The 25,268-nt window shown below is 43.3% G+C and overlaps 1 protein-coding gene across 6 annotated transcripts in view; it reads right to left on the bottom strand.

Annotated features, from left to right (window-relative positions):
• Positions 1-25,268, bottom strand: part of szt2 (SZT2 subunit of KICSTOR complex) — a 69,273-nt gene that overhangs the window by 3,042 nt on the left and 40,963 nt on the right. For 3 of the 6 annotated variants that reach the window (XM_056604512.1, XM_056604515.1, XM_056604517.1), the window contains 23 exons: positions 24,991-25,182; positions 20,530-20,723; positions 20,122-20,288; positions 19,502-19,599; positions 19,205-19,337; positions 18,963-19,093; positions 18,704-18,751; positions 18,051-18,172; positions 17,473-17,655; positions 15,000-15,270; positions 14,831-14,910; positions 14,386-14,511; positions 13,921-14,123; positions 13,200-13,299; positions 12,944-13,027; positions 8,570-8,644; positions 4,929-4,994; positions 3,122-3,335; positions 2,548-2,731; positions 2,212-2,334; positions 1,530-2,085; positions 815-925; positions 466-534 (listed from right to left, as the gene is read on the bottom strand). In XM_056604512.1, the coding sequence (XP_056460487.1) occupies positions 466-534; positions 815-925; positions 1,530-2,085; positions 2,212-2,334; positions 2,548-2,731; positions 3,122-3,335; positions 4,929-4,994; positions 8,570-8,644; positions 12,944-13,027; positions 13,200-13,299; positions 13,921-14,123; positions 14,386-14,511; positions 14,831-14,910; positions 15,000-15,270; positions 17,473-17,655; positions 18,051-18,172; positions 18,704-18,751; positions 18,963-19,093; positions 19,205-19,337; positions 19,502-19,599; positions 20,122-20,288; positions 20,530-20,723; positions 24,991-25,182 (3,530 nt within the window). The remainder of the gene's footprint in view (positions 1-465; positions 535-814; positions 926-1,529; positions 2,086-2,211; positions 2,335-2,547; positions 2,732-3,121; positions 3,336-4,928; positions 4,995-8,569; positions 8,645-12,943; positions 13,028-13,199; positions 13,300-13,920; positions 14,124-14,385; positions 14,512-14,830; positions 14,911-14,999; positions 15,271-17,472; positions 17,656-18,050; positions 18,173-18,703; positions 18,752-18,962; positions 19,094-19,204; positions 19,338-19,501; positions 19,600-20,121; positions 20,289-20,529; positions 20,724-24,990; positions 25,183-25,268) is intronic. The other 3 variants (XM_056604513.1, XM_056604514.1, XM_056604516.1) reach the window with 3 other exon arrangements.

The raw sequence follows: 25,268 nt of genomic DNA, 5'->3' as shown, positions 1-25,268 counted from the left end.
ACAGACAGACAGACAGACAGACAGACAGACAGACAGACAGACAGACAGACAGACAGACAGACAGACAGACAGACAGACAGACAGACAGACAGACAGACAGACAGACAGACAGACAGACAGACAGACAGACAGACAGACAGACAGACAGACAGACAGACAGACAGACAGACAGACAGACAGACAGACAGACAGACAGACAGACAGACAGACAGACAGACAGACAGACAGACAGACAGACAGACAGACAGACAGACAGACAGACAGACAGACAGACAGACAGACAGACAGACAGACAGACAGACAGACAGACAGACAGACAGACAGACAGACAGACAGACAGACAGACAGACAGACAGACAGACAGACAGACAGACAGACAGACAGACAGACAGACAGACAGACAGACAGACAGACAGACAGACAGACAGACAGACAGACACGAACGCACACTTAAAAACTACTCACCGTTTTTCCAGCTTGGGTGTCGAGGAAAACGAGGACAAAGCAGTCTATAAATTTCTGATTTAGTACTGCCTGAAAGAAAATAAAGATTAATTTGTGAACAATTCAGTTTTTCTTTGCTCCTCCTAAAACCTTCCTTGTGACATTAAGTTATAGATTATTATCATTATACTTATTGTTTGGTTTCATCCCCTGAAAGACAGGAATGATATCCGAGAGCATGAACCAAAATATATTCTCATTCTCAAGACTGTTCTCACAATCAACATGAGCAAAGACTGCGTGTACAGAGTTCATGTGAGGAATATCCCACGTCCTTTACAGGCTTTCATCCACTTCCTCCATGTCTTACCAGATACTGGATGCCATTTTCATCGAAATGTCGGCAGCTCTGAGGGAAGCGGGAAAGCAGCACTTTAATGAGACTCTGGTACCAGCCAGGACTCATGGTGAGGAAGCAGTCCTGCAGAAACAGAACCGCATGTAAGAAACTGCACAGGATTTCACAGCCATTCACTTTTCTTTTTGCCATGAACTATTGTATCGTTGAGTATATGAGAATAGTTATATATATAATATTATATATATAAAGTAGCATTTGGCAAAGATGGGCAAGCTCGCTTGACAAGAGTAATGCTGTAATAAAATTTGTGTAAAAGAGATAATTGATGTGTTATTTTCACAGGTGTTGCACCTCTTAAGAGAAGCCCAAATAATGTGTTCAGTTGTAGACTGTGATAGATGGGCATCTTTATCAGGCTACGCCCCAAGAGGGAGTGGGAACTAAAACATCCCCAAATCCCCTCTTGTCCCGGAGGGGATTTACGTTCCCAACACATCTAATCCTCACTGGGACGCCGAGACCCCATTCCAGCTGTTCCGTCTTGAGACGAGAGCGCCTGGGACCAGCGTTATCTGGGACGTTTAGTTTGAGCTCATACTTCTACAAGCAACACAGAGGCTCGTCAAATCCCCAAGACACACCGAAGGTCAAGTAGGGAACACGGACATGACTTGGAGGTGGGTCCTCGTGCTACACACAGAGAAAGAGAGAGTAGAGCTTTTACCAGCTGGGGATCGATTTCCCCAATGGAGCGGCTGACCACCGTCTCCAGCAGCTCCTCCAGCTCGCAGAAGGACAGCTTGGTGAGCTTCAGCTTGTCCAGGACCAGGTCCAGCTGCTCGCCGTGGAACAGCCTCCTCCACAGGGTGTCCCGGCGGCAGTGGCCCATGGCCTGCTCCACGCTGGCCTGGATGTGGTGCTCCGCCGCCAGCACCTCGCTGTTGAGCAGGGGAAACGGAGCGAACGGGTACAGGAGGCCGCGGGCGTCACCGATGAGGGATGCTAGAATCCCCACCGGGGCCGTGGATTCGCTGGCCTCGGGGGAGGCGGCGGTCGCGGCTCTGTGCTCCTCCCAAGGGTCGCACTCCGTATCTTTCGCTCCTCCTCCTCCTCCTCCTCCTCCTAGCTCGGCCGGCTCCAGGGACCTGCTGTTGCTGCTGGCGGAGGGGTCAGCGGGGTCGCGGTGGAGCAGAGGGGGGAGCTTCTTGAAGCGCCGCATGTCGGCGGTGAGACGAGGGAACAGTTCCCTCTGGCTCGTCATGATCACGTAGAACCGGAGCCTGGGACAAAGGGTGGTGTGCACACACATAAAGTCAAATTAACCTGTTTTTACATTAAGACACAGAGGGATCTGCCCTGTGCCTGTGTGTGTGTGCCCCCCCCCCCCATCTCCCAAGAGCTCTTACTTGAGCACGTGTCGGTCTCCTTCCAGCTGTTCCTCGAAGGGGGCGGCATTGTGGCACACGAGCAGAGACACGTCAAAGTCATCATAGTGTTGGAGTCCTTCAGGGTCCTTATATGAACCAGAGCTGGAAAAACAATGAGGACGAAGTGTGAAAAAAATTATTCATGCAAAGTTATTGCTATGTAGTTGCAAGTACAAATCAAAAGGGATATCAAAAGATCACTAGAAATGTTACCAACAAAAATGTCAATCCACAAAACATAAAATTAAACAAAAACAATGCAAGGCGTATTTCTCGCCACCCAACGAGACATGAACACGGTACCGCCGTAACAACCTGTTCCACAGAGCCACCAGGGCGTATTCGTGCTGCTCGGCGCTCGGCCCCCCCTTCTTGCCGTCAGCGGTGCAGGCGGTCTTGGACATGCGGACAGGCTTCATGCTGTAGGTGTTGGCGTGGTCCGTGATGTAGTTGTACAGCTGGTGGGCCGTGATCATCCCCGTGGAGACCGAGAAGCTCCCTGGTCGTGTCCCGGGAAACATTCAAAACGTGACAGTTAGAAGAAGGATGACAAGGTTGCAATGTGAAGGATAATTCTTGAATGTGGGCAGCCTCGTGAGACCGTACAGATCGGGTTCAGGTTTGCCCTCCGTAATGAATATCACATCATCCATGTGATGGCCAGAGAGAGACAGGACATGAATGAGATCCAGACGACAATGAGATAAGGCTTTGTTAAAGGCAGATTGATACTAGGGATTTCATTCACCCTAATCTCGTTATGATATCCTGGATAACTGGAACCAAGACTTTATAAAAGGGTTTTAAAAAAATATATGTTGGCCTGGTATTGCTCTTGACTTTCTCCAATTGTGTCGATACAGAACAAAAATCATAATATGTCTCTCACCTTGAAACACATGATTGCGACCAAATTTGGGAATATCAGGATGATGGGAAATGAAGTCCTCCAGGAAATGGGTGAGCTGGTAGCCCTGGCGGAGCATCATGTGGCAGCCCACCAGGTGCTGGTGGACCACACGCAGGTGGTAGTCGTAGCTAAAGGAGTGCACGTGCATGAGGTCCCGCACCTTGTCACACTCCTCGGTGAAGAGCATGGAGAGCTAGAGGGGGATGAGTAGCCACACAACAACAAAAACACAAACACCCACATCCAATTGGAATTTGAAAGGTTCAACTTCCCAGTCTACCGAATTCTATTTGTTTTGTTATACACATTATCACAATGCTAGCAGGAAATGCCTACTTTTGGTTTCCATTTATAAATGGTTAATTCATGTTTAATCATACTGGTTCAATGGGATAATACCAGGTAAGAACATGAAATGTACCGTTTTTTTTTACTTTATAAAGTTCATATTCTATTTAATAAATCCCACATCGGAAGAAATTCTCTGAATTAGCAGCAGTGTAAGTGCGGAATGAATAAAATAAAGGAATCAAATACATTTCTATGCATTTCGATTTCATTTCGGTTTCTTCTAAACATTTCCTCTGTCAAATTTATAAAAAAAACAATTTTGTTTTCATCTTGTGGGAAAGATAACATGAACAGGACTTTGACAAGAATTTAGTCTTGGCAAAAACAGACTTTTAAATTATAAGTACAAAATAAAATTTCAGCAAATCGCAAGTCTGCCATAAAAATGAACCAAGGATCGAGCACGACAACATTTCAACAGCGTAATTCACCAAAATCAATCACTGTATGGCCTTTGATCAGGCCATGAACATATAAGAAACAGTCAATCTGAGGTTGAACTCAAAACCAAAACATTTCTCTCCCTGCTGTTTCAAAGCACAGAAGGGCCAGTGGAAGAGGGAAGTAGGGGTGTGATTAGCCAAATACAAACAAACACAGGACCAGAGCAGCAATCAATTTGGGGCGAATTGGAATAAAGAGCATCCAAAGTAAAGGAATAAGCATGACAGGAGCTGAAATGGGATAAAAACAAAAAACGATTTTCAGCTCCAAACCCGTTGAGAGAGCAGAGCGGTCATTCTTTGAGGTGCAACGTGTACGATTATTTGTTTAAAACATACCAGTATTAACTACTTTTATCTACAGAATGTGAAGAAATTTGCTTTTGACCTTATGATAAAGATGTCTGTGTGTGGCAGCGCCATCCCACCCGCGTTGAAATCCAACTCTGTGACTAAAGAGGCGTGTATTTAACCTTTAAGGTCAATAGTACAGTAATCTAATTTCAATAGTCCATGAAAAATATAATGTTGGTTCAGACTTGAAGGAGAACAACTTGACAATGGCATTGCACAGTTCAACTGTAAACGGTAAGCATTACTCCATAGTCAGTGAGGCGATGTGTTTGGAGCGAGGGAAGGAAGGGGAAGGCAGGAGGAAGGACCAAAGATAGTAGGGGTGGACACAAATCGTACACATTGCACCTTCAACCAATCAAATTCCCCCAAACCACTGAACCCATGTAAAAACATATGTAAAAAAATCCATCTAAATCAATGGCATTTCCTGAGAGCAGAACAGAGAGAAGTGTTTCTGTGGAATTAGTGGGAGTTAATAGATATAAATGTAAGCACCATCCCGATTCGAGGAACAGAAAGGAATGAGAGGAACAGCCCAGGGATAGATTTGCTGCAAGCAGGACGATGGAGATGAGTCGGAGGCTGATTATTATGATGAGAGATTTAGCGCCCATCTAAAAAAGGCTGGGACATACCGCGGAGTCAGACACTGGTATGGCTTCTGGAAACGGCTTGCAACGGGGTTTGGTGAGGAAGGTGCCCTGATGGAGAAAAGACATGTGTAGGACCTGACAGACAGACAGACAGACAGACAGACAGACAGACAGACAGACAGACAGACAGACAGACAGACAGACAGACAGACAGAGAGACAGACAGACAGACAGACAGACAGACAGACAGACAGACCGACCGACAGACAGACCGACCGACAGACCGACAGACCGACAGACCGACAGACAGGCCGACAGACAGGCCAACAAATCTGGCAGGCCGACAGACAGGCTTTCGTAAAAATAGCCAGACAGGCAAGGACGGGAACTGTAAGACATAATGAAAGATATACAGGGACTGACAGACTGGAACACAGTACAGACTGGAAGACAGGGACAGGCACAGATAAGTATAAGGCAAAAACAGCTTTGGACGTAAAAGGCTGATGAGATGTGATACAAATGAGTTAAAATCTTCCGAAAGTTTCTGAAGGAAGTGAGAATGTTTGAAAAATGATTAGAAGATGACAGCAATCCTTTAAGCCAGGTTTTTTCAGGGCGGACTCTCCTTGACCTAGTCCGACATTGGAAAAGGTTTGTTCCAACTCAAACAAGATTACATGTACATGAATATAGTTGGACATGAGTTTAAAACACTTATACACAAACACACTCAAGCACACATATTCAAGCTCTCGGCTCTATTAGAGAATCTTCAATGCTTAACACTTTAGCATCAAATACTTGTTGTTCTCAAACAATTTTCACTAAGATATTTTTTCAGCCAAGTACCCCTTTAAAGTTATTATGATGTGCTCATATTGGCATGATTTACAGAACATGTAACTGTTCGGATGTACTTATGTTAAGGGGTTACTCAATCATTTTCTTAAGAATTAGAATTATTTTACAACTGTTCCTAACTGATATTAAAACCACAATGTTACTTTAAAATGTTTCTTGATCCCCCTGCAATCCCTTGAAGTACTGCACTATGAGAACCACAGTGGTACTGAAATTTGCAATGTTCGGTTGACCATAGAGCTCGTAAGTCCACCCTCTTCCGGGAGACCTCCATTGGACCTCTTGGCTAGGAAAATAATTACTTTCTCACCATTGGGTTTCAATGGTGAGAAAGTAATTATTTTCTGGTCCCAGTCTTTATATGCCCTGAATTAGACATATGTTGTTTGTGGATTTAAATAATAATTTTTCATGCAAAGAAAACACAAAAAAATTGCGAAGATGTTTGATAATGTTAGGTTTTGTGTGTGGCCGCTTTGTGAACTATAGCCCCTCGCTGCTCTCGACACGAATGATATACGTCACCACCACTCTGGTACAGACATGTCGTTCTCTCTGCTCCACTTCACCGCTTTTTTCCAACAGCATCGAAAGAGGTGAAAACCATTATAAGTCGGGGCATGTGTAGATTTTCAGTTATGCCGATAGGGAAATTGTTGGCCAGTCGCAGACAATGTGACGTCACATACGAGACGTGTAGCCTTTCTCATTGTGTTTTTTCTACAGCCTATTCATATTTTACGATCTCAGAGGTCCCATGTGGGTCTACCGGAAGGAGCAGACTTACGAGCTCTATAGGCTGCACATAGTCACTGGCACTAAATGTGCCAGCAGTTTAATAAAAGTCAAGATAATGAAAAGGATATGAGACTAAATGCCATGTCGGAGAACCCTTAAACATTATTGCTTTAATCTGTGATTCTGCTGCTAACCAAACTCTAGCCTAATCTCATCCTTTATATTCTCCTGGGATATCATTACATTGTTTGCTACACTTATGGCAAATTGAATACCAGCTTAACCCACCTCTCAATCGCTGGCCAAGCCACCTCCGATCCCGCCTCCATCACCAACCTCAATATCAACCTTGACCCCTGCCTCCAGCCTTTGACCTCCATAATAAATATAATTGTACCACACAAGGTGCCACCTCAACAACAAAGATGGTCACACCCAACCCTGTATGACTGATGAGTTTGTTCAAGCCCTCCTATCCTTGAGGCCGCGCTACCACACACCATCATTGGGTCCCCCCATGACTCAGAACCTCCTTCAGAACGTGGCTGCCAAGGACCCGGATGAGATCCTAGAGGGGAGGGGCTCCTTTCGCATCTTGATTTAAATAAGGAGGGCTGCAGTAGAGTTTGGCACTAGAATCTTTCAGTTTTGAGGAAGGAATAGGAACAGAGTCTCTTCAAGTCCATAGGCTGACACACACACACACACACACACACACACACACACACACACACACACACACACACACACACACACACACACACACACACACACACACACACACACACACACACACACACACACACACAGCCTATCAACAACAATGAAAATAAGAGAAAAAAAAAGATATATATATCTTATTATTATTTTTTTAAATATTATATATCGTGATTAATATCGATATCGAAAAAATAATCGTGATAATATTTTTTGCAATATCACCCCCCCCCCGGTGCAATATTTGTACCAAGCCATCATTTGATTTTGGTTTGCAAACCATAAATGAACCCTTCCATGTCTGTTTGGTTGGGCAGGGTTTCAGATGCAAGTCAACTCATTGGCGGTACTTTAAAGAATAATCTGGAAAAGAAACTGCCTGTAGCGATACATTATACATGCAATTATACAACGGGGGACCTAAATCCAGCGATCTGATTGGTTCCCAACTGTTGTATAATGAGTGTATACATAACTGCTATGACGCCCGATCATTTTGTGAAAGTTTGCATATCACTCCGCGCCTGGAAGTAGAAACAGTTACAAAGTAAAACATATGTTGGATGATGGAGAGCGTGTAAATGTTGTTACTCCGGGAGTGAGCAAGGCGATGGAGAGACTAACGAAAGCTTAGGCACACGGCGAGTGAACTGCTCCATAGGATAAATTGCCGGCGAACCGCTCTATCGGAGCCTTCTCTCGGAGGGACGCTAAAGTGTGTTGCATAGCGACCGTCGATGCATAGCGGCAGCCAGGAGGGACTACTTTTTTGTATTCTTTAATAAGACGGCTATTTTGACTTTCTTGGTTTCTTTTTAAATGTAGTGTGTCTATGACTTTCGTTTCGCCATAACAGTAACCGTTGTATAAAAGCAATAGATCACTTCAGTCAGTGGGGGGTCGCCGGCCCTCCGCTGCGCGTCGGGGCCGGACAACGCCCCTTAACAGTGGTATAATGAGCACATACCACAGCCTGGCGTGATCTGTTGCTTAAATCTACAACAGCATTGGCTATTGAATAGTTTATAAAACCACATTTAATTTAAGTCCTTTCTCAAGAGTTCTGTAACAGGGACATTGCCGCTTTGTCTGACCCGTTATGTATACCAATTTTTCAGTGGGTGGACTTCCCAAACCCACTTTTCTAGTAAAGAGACAAATTAAACAAAATCTTGGTAAGGCTAAAAATGTAAAACTAAAACTTCCCCTCTGCTACACAAAGGGACACTGCCAGTGTAGCACCTTAGCTCTGCTCTGCTCTTATTCTGAAATGTATTGATTAATTTGGATCCTGCTCACCACTCTTGGCTAATACCATTAGGACAATTTTCCATATTTCAGCATTTCACATCCTCAGTGCATACCTGAGAGTTGACTGTCTGGCCCATGGGGATCCTTGTACACTCCAAGGCGTACTGTTTCACACAAAAGTAGCAGCCCTAGGAGCAGGGAGAGAGACAGAGAGGTGGGGGATAACAGTGATTACATAGGGGATTTTAATATCCAATGAAACACTATGTTTGGATCAATGTTGGGTTAATTGTTATCTTTTTTTTTATTATACAGGAAAGTATTAAAGGTAACAAAGTTACAATTTAAAACAGGCCTGAGTCAGTATAAAGCTGATTTCCAGCAGGTTCCTGTTCTGCAGCACGTTTAACATATAACAGGAACAAGGCACATCACACGGTACATTTACATACAGCACTGTGCAGCACATAGCAGGAACATAGCACAGACATCAGTAGGACAATCACATAAACAACAGACTGAACACACAAAGTGGTCTATAAACAGTCAGTGTTTGCAAGGGTTGGTATTGAGGAGTAACAGTTTGCATTCCTTTTTGTACTGTGTGATGGATTGTAATGCTCTAATGTTTTGAGGGATGCTGTTCCAGAATTTGGTGAAAGTATGCATGGAAGACCTCTGCCCATAGCCATTATTGTATACAGGCATTGGGTGGAGCGCCATGGAAATTGTTCTAGTGACATGCACCTTAGGGTATGTTATGCGTTAGTAAGAGAGAGATGAGTGTTTGTGAGGTACTGTGTTGGAGTTGAAAATAAAATCTGACGGCATAAATATAAATACAATTTTGAAAGGACAAAAGAGGTGAGTGAGTGAGTGAGTACAGTGCAGTGGTGTGTCCATTTTGGAATTTTACTGTGGATATTTAAAGCTTGGTTTTATAGCCGTGCGATGGGTTCAGTAACTTCCTTTGTGATGAGAGACAGTTGGTAAACAGTATGAAATGGTTGAGAATACAATTGCCTACAGGTAGGTTTTTGGAGACAGTAGGATAGGTATGTTATAATCTTGACAGACATAGTAGACATAGATGTAGTTTCTGGTTTAACTTTTTAGTTAACTTGTAGGCATGTTCACGGCATGTGAGGTGTGAGACAAGTAACACACCCAGATACTTGCATGTTTTGGTGATAACAAGATTTTGATTTGAGAAGATGATAGGTCTGGTAAAATGACAGATGCTTTCACGATGATTAGAAATACACACATTTGTTTTTTTTAACATTAATGGTTAAGTGATTTTTATTCAACCACTTATCAGATGACAGTTTGGACTTTATGATATCTTTGTTAGAGTCAGACAGAAAGAGCACCATGTTATCAGCATTCATTAGGCATTTAGAGTATTCACACACTTGTGGGATATCATTTATGTATAAAAGAAAAAGTAAAGGCCCAAGAAAGCTTCCTTGTGGAACTGCCATACCACATCCTAATTTTGACAACTTGTGATCTATCTGTTAAAGTGTAATTCCGGTGAAAATTGAACCCAGGGTCTTTGTTTTGGTATGTATAGCCATTAAAGAAGCCCTCCAGGTTATTTTTTCATTGAAAATCGAGTAAAGAGTTTGCCAGACGCAATGTTTGGCTTCCGTGTTATTGGTTAGGGGCACCGCAAAAGCTTCTAAATCTGCACTTTTTTACCACTAATATTGCTCAAAATAGACCCAAACCTCTGCAGTAGCATTATTATATTATGATTATAATATAATGGAGACGCAAACAAATTTGAAACAGTCAAGCATCAAGAGGGGAGATTGTTACGTTTAATTTGTTGGCGCCTCTATTATATTATATAGAGTAGCAGGTAATCGACTTGTGTGGACTTCCTGGAAACATGGACCTACCAGTAAGGCACAGACTTGGAAAACAGTCTTTTTAATAAACTCCCGGTACGCAAACTAAGTTGTTGATGCTCAGTTTTATGTGTAGGGACCCCAATCATGCTACTGCAGAGGTTTGGTGCTATTTTGAGCAATATTAGTGGTTAAAAAATGCAGATTTGGAACCGTTCGCGGTGCCCCTAACCAATAACATGGAAGCCATAAATTGTGCCGGCCAAAATCTATACTGGATTTTCAATGAAAAAGTAGCTGGAGGGCTTATTTGATGGGAATACATGCCAAAACAAAGACCCTGGGTTCAATTTTCGCCGAAATTACGGTACACTTTAAATGAGATGAAATCATGTATAATAGAGAGGGTGATAGACTAGAAAATGAATTTCCTGCAGAAAATGGGGTGAGCGCTGTAGTACAAAGTGAGGTTGAAAATATCTTTTAAATAAAGCCACATAGATTAAGACCTAAAGAAACGTTAAATGGCTTAAATCAAGTGAAGGGATTTGAACAAAAGTTCAAAAATCTAAATGGAGTAAACAATGTAAACATGCACACCATTTAAGAAAAAGTACAAACAAATAAAGTGACAGCTGATTGAAAAGCGCAAAGCATTGCTAAAAATGCAGAAATGTAAAAGGTCAAATGTATTACACTCTGTCTGTCTGTCTGTCTGTCTGTCTGTCTGTCTGTCTGTCTGTCTGTCTGTCTGTCTGTCTGTCTGTCTGTCTGTCTGTCTTTAAGAAAATAGCGCGCTGGTGTGTGATTAAAAGTAGCCCAATAGGGCGGGAAAAGCAGCCCAATCTGGCAACACTGCCTGAACGTCCTCCAAAAGTAGCCCAATCCAGCAACACTGCTGTACGTCCTCACACTCCAGCGTCAACGTAAAACAATGAGACCAACTGAAAACGAAGCCGGAATGAAACTAAAACTGTTATTCTGAATAAAGTTTAAATGATATCGGAATTCCGTATCGATATTATTGAAGATACAAGTGTGTAGATTTGTTTAATGGTTGGAACGATGGCAAGCGGTTGAAATTTGACTGAGTTACGATGTCTTAAGTAATTTAATTGTCAGAATGGGCAGACGGCTTCAATGGGACCAACTGTAAGATATGACGGTTTGAAACTAAAACTGTGATTCTGAAATTCTGTTGAGATATTATTGAAGATACAAGTGTGTCGATTTGTTAAATGGTTTGAACGAAGATAAAAGGTTGAATATTGATTCAGTTACGTCTTAAACATTTGAAGTACCAGAGTACCAACATGGGAGTCAATGGGAGGACGGAAGTAGAATATCTTAAAAAGTATAAAATATTTACAAAATCGGAAAAGCGCGCAATCCCAAGCTATTCTGAATATTTTAAAATTCGAATGGAGTCTCTAGGTGAATAATTGCGGAAGGAGATAGGTCCCAAAGTTTGTAGAGAATAAGAAAGAAAGAAAGAAAGAAAGAAAGAAAGAAAGAAAGAAAGAAAGAAAGAAAGAAAGAAAGAAAGAAAAAAGGAAAGAAAAAAGGAAAGAAAGAAAGAAAGAAAAAAGGAAAGAAAAAAGGAAAGAAAGAAAGAAAGAAAGAAAGAAAGAAAGAAAGAAAGAAAGAATAAAATGTATGAAGACCAATAGTTGAGCGCGGCAGGCAGCACTCACCTAATTAAAAGAGTGACTTTTGGATAACATAATCATGTGTTAAACGCTTTACGAAAATCAATAAAAATAGCTCCAGTGATGCATCTTCTATTAAGAGAGTTACAGATTTCCTCTGTCAAGAGTAGTAAGTCTGACATGGTGGACCGCTTTGCACGGAAACCATGTTAGCAGTCCCTAAGCCAGTTGCTGTTTTCCAGATAGAAGCTTAATTAATTGTATAATGTTTTTTTCAAGCAGCTTAGACATTATTGGGAGTATGGCTACATGTCTATAGTTAGAGACCAGGGTTGTCAGCTTTATAAATTGGTGTAATTTGAGCTGTTATCCAGCTGGAGGGGAAAATAGACAGCCTGATACAGAGATTAATTAAGTGGTGGAGAAGGAGTATAAGGCTGTTATTTAGAGTGTTTAAATTTGATAATCTTGTGTGATCTCAGAGAAAGAAAACAAATCAGTTGTTGAGGATGGGTGTGGGAAAGACAGATGGTAGTTCTTGAACTGATGAAGTATAAGTTGAAGGCATTTGCAATCTTTACAGAGTCTGAGATACGACTGACATGGAGGGAAATCTGTAAATTTGGATTTTTCTTATTTTAATTTTCTCCAGTGATGACTTTAAGAGCCTGCCATAGTGACTTTGGCTTGGAAGCAGATTGGATCATATGCTGTTGAAAGTATGTTGTCTTAGCCTTGCGTAGTTGAGTAGTGCATTTATTACTAAATCATTCATTTTTGCTCTCAGGCGTTGAGAGACGAAGCCTTCTCTTTAAGGAGTTTGAGTATCTCAGAGTTTAACCATGGTAATTTAACCTGCCGACCGCGTACCTTACCGACAGAGGTATATATATTGTCTTATGTTAAGTTTAGTGTGAAATTGAGTCAGAATTTCATCTGAATTTTTCCAGTGATAGCTGAAAGCTACACTGAAAGAACTCACCTGGAAAGTCAACTCGATGAGCACGATTCCCCCTGGCAGCGCCCTCTGGAGGTGGTATGGTGTGGTGCCACTCGCTGTGATCTGCTAAGAGCAGTTTTAAGACAAGACAAAATGGCACAGTGTCATCAGGGGTGTAGAACGCATCCCTGTTTGATACGAGTCCGACTTTTGGTCAGGAATGATAAACGAGTGATTGGTGACGATGATGAATCGTTGCAGTTGCATTTCCCCCAATGGACTTGAAGTCAATGCTGACCTTGGGGCTGTCCTCGCTTTTCTGCTTGACGTAGGAGAAGGACATCCTCCCTTCAGGCAACATGGAGCTCAGCATTGCAGCACGGGCCCGTGCAACACTGCTGCAAAGTTGAACAAAATCACATTGGTGAGAGGCTGAGGTTCACTGGGACCTCAAACAGGAGGTCATTAATACAATTCAATAAAAGTGGGACTATATGTGATGGTCAGACTATGGGCCCTATCTTGCACCCAGCCCGATTGACATTCTACACCGACGAGTGTACCGTTGCTAGTTTGCACCCAGCGCAAAGCTGATTTTCCCCCGCAGCAAACTCGTGCCACTATACTTCCGCCCTGAGAGGCGTGTTCCGGCGCAAATGATACATGGTGCTATCTTACAGATCGATAAAGCAGTTGCGCAACTGACAATACCTGGTCCAAGTGCACTAGCGGATAGCACAGTTGGTGTTGCTATTTTGACGTACCATGGCAGGTCGGAACTGCAACATAAGCTTACACACCAGTAGGCTATACGCACCACGATTTGCCTAATTGAAATATTATGATGATGATGACGTGGATTGTGGAAACCCCTTTTCCATTGCGCTCATGGCACTTATCCGCCGGTAAAATAGCAACATCGCCATAGAACCGCTTACAAAGTTACTTGTGTTTGGTGCTTCTCACTTGCGTTTCAGACCGTTAAAATAGGGCCCTATATGTGAATATACAGGACTAACTTGCGGGCAGGAGACTGAGGCCGGATCTGCACCAGGATGAAGCCTGTGCTCTGCAGGTACTGGATGTACTGCTGCAGGAAGGTGTTAGAGAGCTCCAGCAGCCAGGACTCCTCCTTCAGCCGACTGGGTATGGTGTCCGCTGAGTCTGTGCTGTAGCTCCGGTCGCGTCCTGAGGCCGCTGAGTCGCTGGAGCAGTGTCGCTTCTGCCACCCATACAGGAAGCATACACACAGGAAGCATCTTCTTAGTCCCATCAGACACACCGTCTTAGTCCCAGCATAGTCCCAGCAGTGACACCGTCTTAGTCCAAGCATACACACTGTTTTAGTCCCAGCATATTCCCAGCCTACACACTGTCTTTGTCCCAGCAGACACACCATCTCAGTCCCAGCAGACAAACTGTCTCCCAGGGTTAAGGCCCAGTAAAATGACAAATACCGCAAGAGGGTTGAAGAGAAGTATTACCTTAGCCGGGGGCCGGTTGAACTGCTCGTCCTGGATCTGCCTGCGGAAGGCGGGATCAAACAGGAGCGGGGTGGCGCAGTAGTGGACCAGCCTTGAGGACTGCTTCAGAATGTCCAGGTCTACCGCCTGGGAGTGGGGAACGACTTCAATGGGTTGTGCATTAAATTGTGTCGATTTAGAGTGTGCACCTTCAGAGTTAAACACTGAGGGAGTGACTGGGTGAGTGAGTGAGAAGATTCTGAGATTCTGAGTGAGTGAGTGAGTGAGTGAGTGAGTGAGTGAGTGAGTGAGTGAGTGAGTGAGTGAGTGAGTGAGTGAGTGAGTGAGGGCGTGAGTGAGTGAGTGAGTGAGTGAGTGAGTGAGTGAGTGAGTGGATGATTGAGTTCATTGAGGAGTAAAGGAGTGTATTTGTGTGGTTAGTGTGTCCAACTGGAGAAGCACTTACTGAGATAGGCATGTTGGACTGTGCAGACCTCTGCTGCCAAGTCACAAACAAGTTCTCAATCTTCATCTGCTTCTCCATTTCTGTCAACAGAAACAGGGTTGGAACGGTGAGGTGCTTCGAATAAAGACTCAACTACTAAAAACGTATCCATCTATTAGGTGCTACGGACCTCTGCGCTCGGCTGCCTTGACCTCGAGAAGCTGGTTCCCATGCCTCGTCACGACATCTGGGCAGTCCTGCTCACCCACGGCGAACGGGCGCACCGTGCTCATGTCTCTCAGGGCCTCGTCGAACGGCAGCAGCTCTGAGGGGAAGTGAAGGGGGGCCAGGCTGCGGCCGGAGCTGCCCAGCCGCCCCGGGTCCTTGCTTGTCACTGGAGGCACGGGGCTTCGTAGCAGGGCGTCAGGCTCCACCGCAGGGTTAAGGAACGGGTTGGGCTCCTGTTTGTGGACACAGACACGGGAGGATGAGAACAAAATCCGAGGGGGGAAGTCAGAGGGTAAAATGGAATGGAAGTTTAGTGAAATATCATGACATTATTTTTCAGTTATTTTGATGGGATTAGTAACAAACAATTATCAAATGAAGTTACTGCCAACATGAAGGACCTGGCTGGAAAGTCCCAAAAATGCCTACATTTATTAACATTTTCTTTTACATAAGGCTGAATAAAGTTTAGCACAAATGTTTTGAAATGCAAATATGTTGATATATTTCATTATGAAAACCATCTTAATAAATCTGATCAGACATCAAGACTTCACTATTTCCAAACACAAACTTTCAGTGGAGAAAATTAAGCCCATAACAAGTTAATGGTCTTCTCTTGCGACTTTGAAGAATACTTTATTTGTGTATTTTATTTCCGTCTGGGCCTTGCCTCTGGGAAAATGTGCTCGGAAGAGCATCTTACAGGCTGCTGGAGATAACTGGGCTAGAGGGATTGGGGGGGGGGGGACAGATGCCTCTGTGCTTAATGCCTATAGGCTGCAGGGGGGTTGTTTCACAGACCACTGGTGCCCGCTTCACGCCTCATTGGGGCACTGACAGATGACACTCGGCAAGGGCACATTTTCTTCTGCTCTGCCTCGGCCTTCTGTGCACCGTCACTCTAGCATGAGAGTCGTTCAGAGCAGAGGGGCCGTTCTGAGAGGGATTCAGTTTATTTAGGATTGGCTTTTTTAATCCTCAAAATGGGCCATCAAAACTTTCATATCCCACTATCGCAAAAGTAGTTCAATAAATTGCATATTGTGCAAACGGTCACAGTGGGATGCAGACATAAAAATGTACATTAATAAAACAAATGTTCTAGTTCCAGACCAATGTCTGTCTTATTTATACAGCAAACCTTGCAAAATCTAGCTGTGTTCATGTTTTGGCCGAATATTCAGATATCTATTTGTTAGGTAGGTACTCTAATCCCAGTTCAATATTCAGATGCTTGTTTTACTTTATTTAAACATTTTTATACAAAAAACTGAAATTTTTAAACCCTTTGCATATTGGCGAACCGCCGGTAGTAGGTTACATTTTGTTAAATTATCCCAGTTATATCCGAAGAATAAAATGCATAATAATACAAAAGAGTGTAAGGCATCCTTCGGTCTGAGAATACTTCACGTCAGCACTTAATTTGAGGTAGGGATAGCATCAACACAATGGACAACCATGGGAGGACTGAATTATCCTTTGTTAGTTTTGTATTCGGATATAAGAACATTATCCAAATACTTTGGTAGCACCGACACCTACCAACCAGTGTGAATATCGGCAGGTCTGTAAAGTAATAATAATAGTATTTATTAAATGTTCTAGGCTCCATGGGGCGCTCCCACTACCCACAAGGTTAAGAGCTTTAGACGGGTTCTAATAATGAACTTATTTAGCTTATATACTCAGTGTTTAAACAAGAAAAAATATATCATAATAGATATCTAGATCTAGATATCTAGATATCTAATAATAACGGGTTGGTTTGATTTAATTGAATAAACATGAATGGAACAGGAAGGGAGTTTTTTCCTTTAATGGTGATCAGTAACCCATCGTGCCTGTTTGATTTCTCTTCGGGTGAGTAGTCTTGCCGTGCAATTACATCAAAACGTTGCTCTTTGTTCAAACTAGTAGGTCTACACTCACATACCATGGAAGCCCTGTGTCTTCAGAACCTTCAACGCTACAGTGAAGCTCTGCCCTAGGAGTGGATCCAAAAGCCACTGCGCGTCCATACAGCCATCCTATTGTAATACTGCTGATAGTGAACTTTTACTTTGAGGGTTATAAAAATGACACGGTAGAAATTAAAAGGCAAAATTTTCGGTTGAGAAAACACGATTCTGCAGCAGTGGCCTCCGGTGGCTCAGATTCAGGCAGGGCAGCACTTTGAATTACCGGTAACTTCTTCTTTCTTTTGTTATTTTGTCCCCTTATTTGTCAGGAAAACCTTATTATTATTCAAAGTTTTGAATGATGTATTCGACCCATCCCTCATGTGTTTCCATCCATCGTTATCGTCTAAAACTTGGGCGTCACAATGTGTCGTAAAATCATAGAATTACGGTAATAGAGTGAATTGACGTATTAATTTATTTGCGTCCCATACCACTCATAAACCACCCACTGTGTAGATCAAACATCACCTGCTTGGAGTCGTCATGGCTGGGAGTGTCTGAGAAGCAGTAGTGATGGAACAGGCCCATCTTCTGGTTGAGTAGGCAGTGCACCACATGGGCCCTGGCGTTCTGCCACTTGAAAAGCTGACCCAGCCTCCGGTTCAGATCGGAGCCAAGGTCCACATGCCAGTTATAGCAGTGGAGGGTGACCTGGTACACATTGTATTGGGGATGCATTGTTATGTACACAGAGCAATTAAATCCTCATCAAATCCGCTTATGTTATTTTTTATATATTCATATGCAATCTTTTATATACTTTTTTTTGGAGAGGCTAATTATTCACAAGCACTATTGATTGGTGTTTGATCGGATTTGATTTATTTATTTGTCTTTCACTAATTTAAAACAATAAATGGAAAGGAATGTCAAAATTAAAACACAAATACATGAAACAAGCAGAGCATACATCTGGTATATTATTGCAATTCAATGGTACATTTGGCAGTCACAGTTCAAATGGAACCAACATATGACTGAAATGTAGTGATTTGTATTTGGAAGTATATTATTATGCAGTTTTCTTTTTGTATCCATATCATTACCTTTTTGCCCTGCACAGCGATGAAGAGGAACCTCTGTCGTGGTGCTACCCCTCCATGGGCCGTACCCGGGCCAGGCCAATCAGCTGGCTCCAAGGCCTCGAAGCGCTGGAGGCCTTTATGAGCTGTGATTGGGGAGAGGCACATTCACGTAAGTCAGGGAGCGAGGAAGAGCTGTGCAAAGCCAGATACTGCAGTGTCAATTTAATCCTCTGAAGCATCGTTATCTTTGTTTACATAAACTAGGTTACACCACACCAGGAACTGGAAGCCAAAGAGCCATGTGCAGTTACTGATTGTAAACACCCTGTGGTGTTTGCATTAGGAAGTTATGAGAAAAATACAAATGATGTGGTATATAGTAAACATAAGGATAGAATAGATAGAAACAATAAGTGAAAGCATGCATTGAAATTAAAATGTCTGGCAATCTGGTTAAGATGAGACTTTGAAAGGCCAATAGTGAGCTCTCTTTTCATCTTGTTCAATCAAAGTGTTGTGAAATAAAGGATATTTTTGTCTGTGCTTTTACATTTACATTGTACACAGTACTCACATTTCTACATGCATACATGATGTATGCATAAGTAAATCAGTTTATCGATGCAAATAAACAAAAACACCTCAAATGCATTGGAGCTTGATAGTGGACTTACGTGTGAACCTATTTAGCAAAGGGCTGTGCTCCTCATCTGAACTTTGCTCTGCAGGTAAACAGAGATGGGTACAGCAGCAAGGCAGACACAAAAGGAACAACAGACGAGTCAACAAAAAAAGGGCAGCTGAGGCATGATGAAAGCCGTGGAACACTGCCTACATGTTAAAGGAGCACACTGGACAACGAGCGTGGGGAAGGAGGTGCAGCAGGCGACAGTATGGGACGAGCAAGGTGACAAGAGGGGAGCCTCGGGATACCTTGGTCTGTGCTGCAGTGCCACTGATGGAAGTTCCGTCCGACGAGAATGAAGGTCCTGGGGTTCGAACTAGCGGGTCTGGAGTGCTGCACCAGCGGCAACGGGACGAAGACGTCTGTGCTTTGAGAACGACTGAAAGGTCGGTGAATAGAAAAGGAGGGGGATGAAACGCATACAATGCAATATCATTTTTTAATGTTATTGAATTTAAGAGACAACACCACACCAGAAGCCATGACCGACCTTTGCTTCTCAAACACCTTCACTGTTGTATCATTGGCCAGTGAACTGACCAAATTAACAATCTCCATCAACACTGAAGGCAGCAGAAAGTGTGACGCTATTTCAGCTGTACACTGCTGGACTGACGTGCAGCCTGTTCAGCAGAGATGAGCGACAGAGAAAAGGAGAAAATAAATCAACATTAAGAAAGAGAAAAGGGCTCAACATTTGGAATGACACCCCATACGAAGCAATTTAGCTATTCAACAGTCGAAAAGTGACATGATTTGAAATGAAAAATGTTGCGAGGAGACGGACCAAGTTGAGCCATGAAGGTCATCCATGGTTGGCAAATAAACTGGTAAACAGGATGCAGGGTGCCCAGATCGCCCTCCTCTAACTGGGACACTTGTTTCCTAGGAGACGCCAAAGCAGGAGAAATTACCTTACTGAAGAACCACCACAGTAGCCACATTAAGACATGGTAAACATTCAAACAATCAAGAAGGAAATAGTTTGCCTTGGTTACAATTCTAGATGATTTCAAGGCTTATTGGTTGGAGGTAGTTCATCATAAGTGAAGTATGTTAGTGAAGCTCCGCAAGTACAAAGAAAGCATGCTCCTATAAAGTACACTTATATAGCAACTGATAGAAATAAGGTTGGTAAGAGAAATGTCCCATTTTTTTCAAATTTGATCAGGGACTTAAAAGATTATTTTCTTTAAAGGTCCCATGACATGGGGTAGGCCCAACTGGGTAGGCTGGTAGACTGATCTATCCAGCACACATCTAGGTGGACACGCCCACCTGTGATGTCATAAGGGGCAGATTTAAAAAACGGCTTGTAACGGCTAATCACACCACACCTGGTGGTATGTCATGGGACCTTTAATGCTAATGGTCAATGCTAATTGTTGGCTGGGTGGAGGAAGGCACCTCTGGAGCTGCTCCAGTTCTACCGCCCCAGCCCTCTCCTGGCTCCACTGCTGCTTCACACTCTCCGTCTTGTGCCTACGACGCACCACCTTCCCCTCCTCCACCTTCTCTGGCACGATGTCATCTGTCGTCTTTGGGCTCACCAGTTCCGAAGACTCCGCCTTGCCCTGTGAAGACACGTTATAAAACCGTTTGGTTCCTATTTTACCAGTAAAAAAGTTGGGTGTTAAAGCATTCTTTGACAACATTAGCCAATGTGTTCCACTTTATTACATTTTGTTCAGAACACAAGTTCTGACTATTAACATATTAATTTGGGGGTGTTTTTAGAACACATGGATCTGCTTAGTGCATGTTGAGAAGGGATGCTGATGCTGATGCAGAACCCCCCTCCCACGTCTCACACACCAGCATCTCCCAGAAGCTGCGCCGACCGCTCTTGCTAGTGGGGGTGGTAGACTCTGGCGTGCTGCTCCCCGGGGTGGGGGTGCCCCCCTGGGCCTGGGGTAGGATGATGGGGGAGGGGCTGTTCTTGGACACACGGGCGCTGATGCGGTGCGTCTCCTTGAGCTCCTTTGTTTCAGGTGAGGGACTGAACACTGCTGGAATGAAAAACAACAGCACCATGAAACACACGTCACTTCACATTGACTGAAGATTTAAGAGTTGTAAAGGGATAGAGCAGAAAAGAGCAGAAGACAGCAACTTCTTAAAACTACGTAACTCCAAAAAAGAAGTGTTGCATTCATGCACACTTCTCACACTTCAACAGGCAAAGATTCATTCCCCGAACCAATGACATGCCCTGATTGCTATACAATTATCAAATGTTTGGTTTAACCAGGTTGGTCTCATTGATAAACGATGAATTGCTTGAAGAAAGCAACATACAGTACATATTACACACGGTTACAACCTCAAACCGATTGGTCAGAAATAGAGATGCGCGGTTGGCGGTTGCAACCGCGGACTCCACGGTTAAACCGCGGATCGGGCGGGTGACAGGGGCGGACTGGCCATCGGGAGGTTCGGGAGATTTCCCGAACGGCCGGACGATTTCAGGCCGAGCCGGCCGGCCGTAATTCTTTTTTTTTTTTTTTCTTTTTTTATTATAAATGTATATATTTTTTTTTGTTGTAAAATATGTAAAGAAAAATGAAAAAGTTAAGTAAGCCGTGATTTGGGGTGGCCTGCTACCGGATATTCTTACTTACAGCGCGAAACGGAGCTCTTGCCTGACGGTGAAACGGGGCCGATATATTACTGTCAATTTAGAGGGGGGAGCACCCCCACAGTGTATGGGGGCAAAGCGAGCGGCCAAAGCAGCAGAGCAGCCGAACGGCCCCTCCCAACTTGGACTGCTCCGCGGTCTGTCATTTCTGATTGGCTCAGCCTGACACACGGCCGGGTCACTTACCCGGAACTTCTCGTTGATCTCACTGAAGTTACACAGAAATACGAAAATGTCAAAAAGGAAAAAAGGTGGTGAAGAGGCAAAAGAATTGGGTGGCGCTCAGAAGTTGAGGTTGAAAAGGAAAAAAATGTTAGAGAAAGACGCAGCCAAATGTGCTAAATTAACCGACCTTTTCCGTGGAAAAGCCAAGGTTGACAGCGACGCCCATGTCAGCGAGACCAATGGTTCGGCGGGAACAGGACACAGTAGTATAGCTATGACAGGTGCACTAGTGAGCATGTTTGGCAATATAAAAATGACTTGAACTAATTATGGAAGTACCAGAGACGTCGGAGAACAATTCATAATATTGTAATGCCCACGGAAGAGGCAGTGAATGAAGTATTGATTAGAGAGCGATTTATTAGATACCACCGCTAATAAACCATTGGAACACTTCAACACCAGTAACCACAGCAACGCACAACAAACCCCGGCCCGCCCCCATCTCCCAAACCCTGTGTATGTGTATGACAATTTTTTTCCACTAAAATAATTGTATCTTGCACTATTTAGATCATTTTCAGCCTTGATTTACCTTTCTAGGCACATGCAATTTCTAATATTTTGTACATGGACAAGATTGCTTATAAAATATTTCCCAGTGATCTTCACAATATTCTAAACACATGCACATCCCAACATTGACATGCCGTTGCAATGCACATATCCACGGATAAGGACTAGTTTTTATTATTTTACACCGTGGCAAAATTCTATGTGCGCTATTCCCGCGGTCTCATAAAAGGCCTCTCCATCCCAAAGTCCCGGGCCAAATTTTTGGGCCAGTCCATCCCTGGCGGGTGACGTGACAAAAAATAATATTTTAATTAAATTCGGGCGGTTGGCGGTTTAACCAACGAAATTCAAAAATATATACACATTGTTAAATGTCGTTACCTACTTCCAAGCACATTTTGAAATAATCCAATTCTCATCAGGCAGTAAATTGGCCTCTCTGTCTCTATCACACACACACACACACACACACACACACACACACACACACACACTAACGGAAGCAAAAAAGTTTAAATTAAGTGACGATCCGTCCCATGTCGCGTCTCCACAAACCTGCAAGTTATGAGACAGCTGTCAGTATTGGAAGAAGCTTTAACGTCTCGTAGATGAAACTGCCTGGGTTATTTTGTTTCGTATAAGTTATATTTTAAAACAGCCAGTCATTGTAGTAGCCTGTTTCTACCAGACTCTCGTACTTCACTTCATTTCATTTCATTTGTACAGAGAGTCTGGACCTAATCAATTGACAAACGTTAACTCACTTGAAGGCGGGTGTCTGTTGAAGTTTAAAATGATTGGATCTGCCCAGTGCCACTCTGGATCTGCCATAACCAATCGCTAACGTTTGGTTGTGACGTATGTCATGCGCCGGGAATCACGCGCAGGTTGTACACAAACCAAACACCTTGCGCGTCTGCACGAAAATGTCCGTCAACGACAGCTGCAGGTTTTGTTCGTCTAATTTAATTTATCAGGGAAAAATTGCACATTGTAAATCAACTACCGACCTACAACAACAACTCAAACTGGCGTACGACTTTATCGTCATTGTTCTCAGACACGCCCTCTGTTCGCTGATTGGTGGCCGCTGTGGCGGTGTCACGTTAAAATTGTACCGGCCTACGTCATTGTTTGTTTACATCCTGACAACCTGACAACCTGCCCGGCAACAGACGACGCGATGCAGAAAACATGTTTCCAAACGACGAAATAACATAATACAGATAGCAGATCGCTATCTGTATTCTGATAGATAGCGATAACACTTGTTTTTACTTTATATTTTTATTGTATTTAATTGTTTAATCGAAACAATAAAAAAAATTGCCCGCAAAACGGGCGATCGCGTCAAATGACGCGTCAAATCACGTAGGAAGGTTCTTGAACATTCTAGACTATGAAACCTGCTTAAAACACTCAGTTTACTAGCTAAATTCGTTTAAACAATTCAATACAATACAAATATAAAGTAAAAACAAGTGTTATCTAGCGATCCGTTATCTGTATTATGTTTCAAGAACCCTCCTACGTCATTTGACGCGATCGCCCGTTTCTCGGGCAAAACATTTGTCATTTGACGCGATCGACCGTTTCACGGGCAATTTTTTTTATTGTTTCGATTAAACAATTAAATACAATACAAATATAAAGTAAAAACAAGTGTTATCGCTATCTATCATAATACAGATAGCGATCCGCTATCTGTATTATGTTATTTCGTCGTTTGGAAACATGTTTTCTGCATCGCGTCATCTGTTGCCGGGCAGGTTGTCAGGATGTAAACAAACGATGACGGTACAATTTTTGCCCCCGGTACAATTTTAACGTGACAGCGGCACCAGAAAACCAAATTACATACAGCAGGTCCAGACCTAGTACTGAAGGGAAATTCAAATTGAGCGGAAGTACTTAGGCGGGCGGAGCCAGGCTATCATTGTAGCCTACCGCTCGTGGAATATGGAATTTCAAAGAGATGGAGTGATTTGACTCAGAAGTGACATCAGGCATTGGCAGCGCGAGATGTGCAGAACAAGTTAAACTTCTAGCTCAGTAACATCAACACTTAAGAAAGAAGGTAAGAAAAATAGTCGGAAAACTTTGATTTGCAAGGCAAGCAGGCAAGTGTTGGGCTTGTTACAGTAGCCTATATAGCCTTCAATGCGGTGAAATTTCGGAATTAATAGGCTCGAGTCGGCGTTTCCTTAAAAGGCTATCTTTCATTTTGCAAAAAAAACAACACAGTAGGCTATATTACCATATTAAAATGGTGTACCAAATTGCGTTTTATTACAATGATAAAAAAGTGTAGGCCTACTAGCCTATGGTAAGGTCAGGTTTGCCGATGTGCTTGGCTATTTTAAAGTTTCTCCCTGTGCATCGATCGGAGACAGACGTCACTTCACTGATAATATTCTGGGGATAGGCTACAACATAGCCAATAGGCTTTCATACTAGGGACTTTATCCTTTAAATATCTTTGCGGCATTGGATCAGTCTCCTTTCAAGAACAGGCAAGAACTTTCTAGCCTCGCGTCAGCAGCGCATATACCTAAAAACAACAGGCGGATGGCGGGCGGGTGCGGTTTTGAAAATTGGTCAAAAAAATTGTTGCGGATGGATGGCGGGCGGATCAAGCGTTTTGTGATGCGGTTGCGGATGAAATAATAGCCCATCCGCGCATCTCTAGTCAGAAAGCAGCCAGGAACGGTATCACACCTAAATGTTCTCACACAGGGGCAGGGGCAGTCAACCAGAGCAGATATTCTCACAGTGCATTTCACTCACCAATAGGGGACAGGTGGCTTTGGCATTTCTCTAAAAATACCCTCAAATCATGGCTCTTCTTTCATACCTACAGCAGCTTTAACTTGAGATACATTTCTAAAGATCCTTACCTTTACTCTCTTCCTTATGAACTATTGGCGCCGCACAGAAGGCCCCCAAACAAAGAGGGTTGGGCAGCAGGTTCAGCTCCATGACCACGTCACACAGTGCATGGCGGAGAGCTCCCTGGAGCTTGACTCCGAGCTGCAAGGGGCTGATGTTGCCTTGCTCCCAGACATCAAAGCGGACCTGCATTTGTGGCACTGATAAAGAAAAAGCTTAGTACAAAGACCAGTAGCACGCTTGCTGTTTTTCTAATACACCTGTGTTGTTTCTAAAAATACAGTCT

The sequence above is a fragment of the Gadus chalcogrammus genome, chromosome 12, assembly GCF_026213295.1.
Source record: "Gadus chalcogrammus isolate NIFS_2021 chromosome 12, NIFS_Gcha_1.0, whole genome shotgun sequence".
NCBI classification, from domain to species: domain Eukaryota; kingdom Metazoa; phylum Chordata; class Actinopteri; order Gadiformes; family Gadidae; genus Gadus; species Gadus chalcogrammus.
The sequence above is the reverse complement of the archived record's forward strand: the minus strand, read 5'-3'. Positions and strand labels throughout refer to the sequence as shown.